Source organism: Pundamilia nyererei, unplaced genomic scaffold, assembly GCF_000239375.1.
Source record: "Pundamilia nyererei isolate P.nyererei 1_Seehausen unplaced genomic scaffold, PunNye1.0 scaffold00110, whole genome shotgun sequence".
NCBI lineage: Eukaryota > Metazoa > Chordata > Actinopteri > Cichliformes > Cichlidae > Pundamilia > Pundamilia nyererei.
In genome coordinates this window covers 979,663-989,119 of record NW_005187511.1, presented here as the reverse complement: position 1 = coordinate 989,119, position 9,457 = coordinate 979,663, and the positions used below count along the sequence as shown (strand labels likewise).

The following is a 9,457-nucleotide window of genomic DNA, read 5'->3' as shown; positions in this document are numbered from 1 at the left end:
AAAACAACAACAATAAAACCCCTGTATATTTTGGACAGATTAAAAAATGAACTCTAATTTAAAAAATCCCTGAACAGTTTCATTAATTATCTAAATTTATTGTACTTGTTATGAAAGCACCGGCAATGTCTAAGAGATTTCCAGATAATTCAAGCAACATCCACCCTGTAATGCTGATCTCTGTCACACCTGACATGTCACAACTGAGGTGCTCCCTTATGGCTTCACTCTTCAGACATGTAGGTGATGCATAGGGTCTGACAAATACCGCACAAAGATACAGAGTTATCTACACAGTAAAGACACACAACACAGGAAGACGCACGGTTTCTTTTTCATATCCAAGCTCACTGAACCCAGACATAGATATACACACACAGCCTTTCAAAGGCCATTTAAAATTCCTCTGGGCCTTTTACTCCTGTGAAGAGGCTTGTGCATGCTGTGTTCAACAGCCTGAAAACATCAGTTGACATCACAAGGCCAGCGAAGAATTCAAACCTAACTCCTTAAATCATAACTGGTAAGAAAGCAGCGGGGCAGAGCAAGCCTGCGTGCACACTGTTTGAGGGAGAGAAACGCTTTAGAGATCTTCTGTGCGGTAATTGATCAATTAGATGCTTATTGGGTGACTAGCTAATTGTTCCATCTCATTTGTACCATGTAATATGTAAATTGTACTTAAATTGGTGTTGCTGGCTGAATACTAATGCAGGTCCTTAGCTTACAATGATATGCTATTTCTTTTGTCAAATGAAAGTAATTTGTAGCTATATTCTGAAAAACCTACATGTCTTGATAATTTAATGCTCATTTGTAACAATTGATTTACAAAAACAGTGCCATGCATACAGACTTTCTAATGGAATCAATAATGTTTAATACACAGTTCATAAAAGATTGAATAAACCATACTTATAAGTCATTAACCCTTTGAGGTCTAAAACTATCCTAACTAACTATCTAACCTTAGCCTATGAAAATCTCACAGTGGTATTTTTTATAATCTTTGGTTCTCTAGAGTCTTGGTAATCTGTAATCAGGACCCCGAAAAGTGCTATATAAATGCAATCCATCATTATTATTATTATTATAATCACCAACCTTCACACATCGAAAGCTGTTCATATTGTTTCCATAAAAGTCTGCTTCAACTTTCTCCAAAATACATGCTTAAGGTAGGGATATCATCTATGATGACTTAGACCTCAGAGGGTTAATGTGTGAAATTGAAATATTCTTAATGTGCTTAGATATAGAAAGAAAAGTACTTCTATGAATGTGTGTGATTGGGTGACTGAGGAAAAAGTGCTCCGGTCTTTAACCAGCCATACAAATGTAATCTGTATGGCTAGTAAAAGACTGCTTCCACAAACCTGTATACGTATTTGTATATATCTGTATTTGCATCATATATACACTTATATGATTTCTAGAAAGAATTTCTTAATTTGACTTTAACTTCATGTCAGCAAATCGTAAATGAGCAGGAGTGGAAATAAACCTAACCTAAGCCCCAAACAGGTCTTGGTGGGCGTAAAACCCCTTGGATGTAAGTCATCACTGATGACGCCAACCCTAGCACTGAGCTCTAACCAAAACCCAATGTGTGGAGTCAAGCAAAAGGCAAAAAAGCTGTTTTTTGATGAAAAATAAATATTTTTGATCTGTATCAGTGAGAATTATTTTCCCCTGATTGCTAAGACTTTGAAGAACTGTTTTTAAACAGAACAACATTATATATTCTGATAGCATAAGATTTGGATTGGACCTCACGCGGTTAATAACATCTGCTGTTGAATCATTTTGCAATAACGAAGTTAAAAATCTCACATTCAGGGGGGAAAAAGTCTTTCTTTCTTTCTTCTTAAAAATCAAATGATTGTGTTTTGAAATGTGGCAGAACGTAGACCTGGAGTCTGTCAAGTGTCAGCTCATGATGATGCCTGTGAACTGCAGATGGAAATAAAATGCAGAGGTGTATAGTGTGTCAGTATGCCGATTTTATGCCATTTCAATGTGAGTCACGCAGCCTGGTTCTTCTGAACCGAGAATAGCTAAGGTGACAACAATCTGAGTTCCCAGAACTGTTAAAAACAGTGACAGATCCAAATGACAGTGTCTGTCAGAAACACACTCAGTCTCTGTCACAATGCTTATCTTCATGACACAAATGCAAGGAACAGGCTGCAACACTGACATGGCACAGGGATCTGTACAAGCACTACTTACTTAAAAACAGAAACTGAATAAATTTGGACCATATTTGTTTGTTCCTTTACAGAGAATTAACAGTTCTTCTCCCCTATTTTATTTATCCTTGCTTCTACTGATGTTTCAAAGGCTTACTGTAGGAGACTAAATATATTGTTGTGACATTATTGTCAAAGTTATCTTTAATTATCAGAAAGAAGAGGTTAAACGTGACTAACATGGACAACATGGCAACACAGTTTTGCTTTTCACCAGCTAATGGCTTGTGTTCATTTATAGGTACCACATCAGTGCCGTCCTGATGTGTTATTGAGCCCTTTAAGGACCAGGCTTCTCATATTTCAAGGATTAACTCTTACAATCTCTTAAACAGTAGCCATGGTGAAAGTAGTGCAGAGATAAAAAAAATAAAATAAAAAAAGAGGTTTCCATGCCAATGGCGATTGCTTGGTTAGGTTAGCACCGAAGCTGTGAGAACAACTGAAACAGGAGCCTGAAGGTGGAACACCTTTCGTGTTGATAATGATGCTCTGTGGGCATGCAAATGTTTGAGCAATAAGAACAGAACAACAATAACTGTCGGTAAAAAAAAAAAAAAAAAATGAAGGTGCGTGGATTACAAATGTGGTTGAATGAGGCTGCTCATGCTCTGAGGATATAAACCATTGTGTGGTTGCAGGGTTGGAAGTAGGCAGAAGTAGTTATAGTGAGGTCTCCAGGAAATAAAGATTTGAATTTATGGAAACGTTGCTTTGTGCGTGTGTGTGTGTGTGTGTGTGTGCGTGCACAGCTCCACGTATTACTGATATTATGGTCAGTACTACACAGTCACATTATGGGGGTAGCTCCATTCTTCTTAAGGAGAAGATATGCTTTAAAGCAAATAAGTAATGGTTAAAACTATCGTTTTTGTTTTCCGAACATTAATGTGTACCAATGTGTGTCCCCTGAAGTCGTGGATAAACGTGTGTGTGAGAGAGAGAGAGAGCGAGAGAGAGGGGGCGGGTGGAAGAGGAAGGAGGGATGGATGATAATATGAAGGGGGCTCACGTGACAAGCTTTTAAATTCCTGTTTCCCTGCAGCGCAATTTGTCAGTCTGAATTGTGTGTGGCTGCTTCGCTCTTGGTACGCATGCCTGCTTATTTTGGACACAGGAGGTACTAGGACTTTCCTGCTGGAAACCTTCAGGCGTCTCCTTGTCCCCTTCATCATGTTGTTATTATAGTTTTCAGTCCGTTTGTGTGTGTGTTTTAATTCCCTCACCCTGCTGAAGGCTTTGAGTTTTTGAGCAGCAGGAGGAGGAGGACTCCTGGCAGCAGAGAAAGCAGTCAGAGAGAAGAATGCAACACCGGACTGCTGCTCAACTGTCATTTCTGCGATAGGGTGATTAAAAAGCTGGAGGAATACAACTGCGGGATACAATAGCACTGAGTCTCATTATTACTGTTTTCCCCCCTTACCGATGCATGGTCACTAGAAAACAAAGGAGAAAAAAAAACGGAGGATCGCGTTGCAACGTTGCAAGTCGGAGATCAACTGCAGAGACCCCCCCAAAAGTCGTCGACGGACAGGGGCTCAACCCCATAACCCGAGGAACCATGTCATCCACGAGATTCAGAAAGGACAAGGAGATCATAGCGGAATATGAGACCCAAGTGAAAGGTGCGGTGTGAATCTGATGCCTGTGTCCGCTCAGTGCGGATTGTCTGTTCTCTCCTCGAGCCCGTTTTAATTGGCTCGAGCCCTGCACCCCTTTCCTCCTTTATTTGTATTTTTAAAATAGAAAAAATCAAAGCAATATCCTTTATATTGCAAACCTTATAGCACAGATTGACTTCTCCCTCAAGATAACAAGCAAACCGTGACAGTCAAGTAAATGACAAGAGCAGCAGACTATAGTCTTCTCTCCCGTGTGCAAAGGCTTCTGTCATTAATTCACCATCAGCCAGTGGGATGTCTGTAAGCTGAATGTTAATTTGTCATCATGTGGTTAGGGTCCAGGTTCTGCACGCTTTGTTGTTGCTGGGTAAAATGATCCCTGTGCAAAGGATGGAGGTTGGACTGCTTTTATTATTGCACCTCATTCTTTCTGATTCTTGAGAGGGAAGCCTGTGTTTGGCTTGTTGTGGTTTGTGGTTGGATGATAGACTAATATGTAGGAATAGTAGGTTATATATTATAAATCCATATTCGGTGTGTTATAGGCTAATCTCATATGATGACATGGTGGCTTAGACTGAATGCACATAAGTACCTGCTCACCCTCCCCATGCTTTGCCTTTGATTCCTTGATGGTGCCTGTGGTTTGACTCACTGCTTTCACCTGACAACATGGGTAACACACGCTCTTTGATTGCATGCCAGCCTTTATCTAAAACTCATCCGGCACTATAACACGAGCCTATTAGCATTTGCAGTGCAGTGTTTCTCTCACTGTGTGACACCTAGGCTCAGATGGACTCTGCTGGTTTTGGAGTGGTTCTGTACCATTTAATCCTGATTTAATAATTTAAAAGAAAAAATCAGAGGATAACCAGGGCAAATAGCTGAGGAATGAAGACATCAATTGAACACACAAGCATAGGGTGCTGACCATGATTGACTCTGGGGTTCAGTTTCAAGGCCGTAGGCTCACTGCTGGCACTCTCACTCTCTGTGGTTCCACTGGTGCTAAATGTCTGATGATCACCCTTTCAGTCGTGTACCTGTCTGGACCACTGGATGCTAAGTGTGAGAATCTACACTTGTCACATGGTGTTGAAAGTGGATCAGCGGATTCATTTATTTGTTTTGTTACTTTCAACCATTTTCTAACTCTTTTTTACTGTTATTACCGGTATGTTTTTTATTCTTTTGTCTTGTGGCCTTGGCTGATCATTGAAAAAAACTGCTTGTACACAACTGAGCACTTATCTGATTCTCTTGCTTTCCTCTTTACCCAAGACATTTTCTGATAATTCAGGCGTCAGTTTAGTACTGTGACAGAATTGCTGCCGTTTCTTAGATCCAGGCCCTGTCTGCTGCCTCTTTGAATTAGACGGGGCCTTTCAGCTGCGTGAGAAGGAAGGATGTTAATTTATGATGAATGCTGCTTGTTTCTCATTCACAGCTGGTGTGTATCATAGCCTGCAGACAGAGAGGGCTCTGCTCTTGACATACACCGCCTCACAACAATGGTAATGTTATGAGCTGAACCTGGCAGTGAGCGCACGGTAATGAAATTCAGATTGAAAATCGCTCCTGTATTACTCTGAGTTATTGCTTAATGGCTAATGTGTACATGGCAGAAGGGGCCAGATCATCAGAGTGTCAGTGATGGGTTAATAACACGATGGCGGGGTTGCTTTATTATGTATGAGGGCTTATAGATGGGTGACAAAAAGATCATTTGGCTTCAGAAACAAAGAAGAAACCCCATCAGTAGGTTCACTGTGGCTCAGTACTGGGGTTGCTTAAATGTGACCGGTGCAGGGAGCTGGCATGTCGTATCAAAAGTTAATCTGTTAGAGTGCAACAAACTACTTTGCTAAAATCTTAACTCCTGCTATTAATGAATTCTTGACAACCCTTGAGGCCGACTGCCAAAGCTGAGGCCTCTGAAGGACCTCTGTGAGACGGGGTTCACTTTGTTCAAGCTGTTCAGCTGGTAGATCTTGCATTAGCATGTCAATAGAGACGGTTCATACACTGCATTTACTGAGGAGTTTGGACTTTTGTAACTAACTGCCGTGTGGTTACTGGACTGCAGCTATTCTTCCTCCTGTTTGCCAGTTTTATAGGCAGTTTGTGAAGTGGGCTAAATCACCAGCAGCTGTCTTGACATTTACAATGGCAGCTTTAGGGATAAACCCATGCTCGTCTGTTATTATGTACACATAAAGGCTACTTTTGGCTGCTCCGTTATTCACAATGGGTCGCTGCAGCGGATAGCTCTGCACCTTTGGTTTGGCAGCTTTTTTTTTTTTTTTTTTTTTACGCCCTTCCCAAGGCAACCCCCAAAGGGTTTGTGTCTCCTTCCAAGATGAAACTGGGATCTTTTGCTTGTTAAGCAAACATGTGAACAACTACACTTTTGAGCCACCGTTATTTTATATACATGTATGTTTTAAACGCTTTGCAGTCATGACAATCATGAGTTAATTAGCTGGTGGTGATGAAATAGCTTTGAAGCCAAAAATTGAAAGTCAACAGCTGAGCACTGTTTTCACCGTGACTCATTTTTATTTAACTAGTCTGGTGTTTACACACACTCTCTCTCCCTCTCTCTCTCCCTCTTTCTTTTTGTGTGTGCTTTGACTTGTAGCAGGTCCTGTGTCTCCCAAAATCCAGCTCTGTAATAAATCACTAATTGGATGTCTCGCAGTGCATTTTACCGTGTTGCCTTTATTTGTCAAACTGTGCATTTAAATAATGCTGTCTTCTTGTATTTAACAGCTTAAACTCATGCATGGACAGTCTCTGAATGTCTGCAATGGTGACAGTATTGTTTTTTGTTCGTTTTTTTTTGGTCGGCCCGTCCATCCATCAAATAGTTTTGAACACAATGTCTCTGAAATGGTTTAAAGGACTTTCTTCAAATTTGGTTAATATTCTCATGCACTCGAGGATTAACCGATTTGTAGTTTGGTGGTTTGACCTTTTTGGTCATAACCTGAGAAAGAATTAATTATCAAAAAGATTCACTTGCACGTTGAGTAATATGGGGCTACAACTTTGTATTCTGCCATCTTCAGCCTCACTGAGAAAACATGAATTCACTTACTGCCTTTAATGAGGTTCTTTCAGTGTCTTCTCTTATATGCTGTGTTAGTCTGGACGGGCATGAATGTAAAATGAAACCTGACTGGTTTGCGGAGGCAAAGAAACGTGATGCTTTAATTCTAGTTTCATTTGATTTCTCAGTCTGGTAGCTTATATCGAAAGCTTCATATTTAACCTTTTAATGGTATGATGGTAGTCACTTCCAAGAAGTAACTAATGCGTTGCTCTTACACAAGCATCCGATTCATTACTGACAATACATCCACACACTGAACGGGCATTTAGACACTGACACACTCACCAATGCTGAGATGGTGAAGTGTTATTGAGAGGAAGTAGAGTTTGAATGTGATGGAGCTTACCAAAGATTGGAACTGGTACCATTTGGTTCTAGTTGTTTAGTTTCCCTTGTCATGAACAGAGGAATTAATGCAAGCATGGTCTCATGGAAAACTTTAGTGGTCTACAGATGTACACAAGGTATGACAGCTCATGTTCATGTGGTACGTTTCAGGTGATTCTGAAAAGGAAGCATGGTTTACCACCTCTCGCTTCAAGTTTCTCTTTGCCGTTTGTTGCTAGCCTCTGCTAGTTTCATTCTACCTGACTGAACACAGTCAAGTTTAGACTCCCAAGCAGAACCTAATGAATACCTGAAAAGAATTTGACCAACATTCGCTACATCGTTTGTTACACAATGTGTTATGAAATATTTTTCTGTGTTTTTTGCAGAGCACAAACCTGTGTGCCTCATTTACAGATCAAGCACTGCATTGCAGTATACGGCAAGGTAATCACACGCCTATATGTGTGTAATTGTGAGGTGTTATGATATATTATTGGCAGTTTAAGGTCAACAATTAGCTTCCAGATTAACACATGTGCTGTTACAAAACACAGTTTTCACTGCTTGTGTGGAAATAAGACTTCAGTATGTCATGTGTTATGAAGCACCTTCTAATGAACCCCGAAGTGTTGCTTTGGTTAAACGCTGATGAGAATTCTGTGAGACACTAGGTGTGTCTCTTTTTGTTATTGCTCCAGGCCACAGACAGCTCTCTGCTGAGTGAGATACAAATCACTGTTCTGGTTGCTGTAGCTGAATTTGTTGCATTTGTGTATTGTTTTTGTCAGTCTGAAGATCAGAGTGTATTGTCATCATGCTTAGATTTGGTTAGTTACCTCTCAGCACCCTGCTGAGTAGCATGAGTGTGGCAGGGTGGAAACACACATGTAGGGAGATGAAGAAATGGTCTCACTGAGTCACTGGCTGAGGATCCTCCAGCTGCCCACTTGTTTGGCAAACCTGCTGAGCATTTGCAGAGCAAAAAACATCCACTAGATATTAAGGCTGAATAAAATTTGTGTGGGACAGCTTGTTTGTTGTGTGGTCCAATAAATCTTGGACTTCATTCAGGGTTGGTTTGTTTGCATGGAGTGGCAGTGAATAGTCAAACACACAGCTCATTCGCTTTCTTGTTTAGAGTTAGATAAGACGGTTTGTACAACTCTGTGTATGCTGGTGTAGTGTTAAGATCCCCAGACCAATAGGAGATCACAAACCCAGCTTCAGGGAGGTCACAAGCTCCTAGTGTGGGTCACAAGCCTGGCTTAATGGGCAGGTTATGTGAGGAAGTCTGCCAAATCAAACATGCAGGTCCATGCTCTGTGATGTGGTGACCCTTTGGGAAATGAGGGAGCACCTGAAAGTACCCTCTTCTCTATTTCTATGTATAAAGCTAGTTTAGATTAGCACATAAACTGGAAACAGCTTGGTTCTGTTCAAAACTAACAAAATATACACACTTGTGTCACTACTCATTAATTAACACATCAGATATTCTTTGGGAGGACAGTTTAACTAAGAGAAGTTAGCGTGGTGCTAATTACTGCACAGATTTCCAAAACACTGCACTACTCCTTAAACTAATCTTCCAACATCCTTTTATGGGAGGCCACCAAGCCAATCTTAGCCATAATTATAGAATCAGCTAATCTCAGTGACAGGCCATGTTAGCTAAATGAGCTATCTCATTAAAGGCGCTCTCTTTAAGCTGCTTTTGCTGTGCACCTGCAAGCTGCTTTGCAACCCACATCCACCTACTACTTCACATGTGCTCGTGGAAGAACAAAGCCACGCTGCCACATATATAAATTACTGCAGATGGAAACAAAATCATTTGTAAATAGTGCGTCTGACTGAAATGTGTTTTATCCTTTCAACATTTTATTGAATAAACCTGAAAAGAAAGCTGAGATTTTCTTTCTTTTTTGCATTACTTATGGCAATGACGCTAGTAACATTTAAGTATCATTTGTATCATGGCAAAATGCATGAAGTTAGGCATATGATTATTATGTGTTGTGAGATTCTATTGCACATTGTGGTTGTCAAAACAATATAGAAAGTGAGAATGTAAAACAATAACTGTTTTACATAATGGAAAAAAAACACGCTATTGTAGCAGTTGAACTCTAATC

General features: G+C 40.4%; 1 protein-coding gene across 3 annotated transcripts in view; it reads left to right on the top strand.

Annotated features, from left to right (window-relative positions):
• Window positions 1-3,297: 3,297 nt before the first annotated feature.
• srgap3 (SLIT-ROBO Rho GTPase activating protein 3) overlaps window positions 3,298-9,457 on the top strand; it is a 55,242-nt gene continuing 49,082 nt past the window's right edge. For all 3 annotated transcript variants that reach the window (XM_005741389.1, XM_005741388.1, XM_013912982.1), the window contains exon 1: window positions 3,298-3,877. In XM_005741389.1, coding sequence (XP_005741446.1) covers window positions 3,682-3,877 — 196 coding nt within the window. In that variant the 5' untranslated portion in view covers window positions 3,298-3,681. The remainder of the gene's footprint in view (window positions 3,878-9,457) is intronic.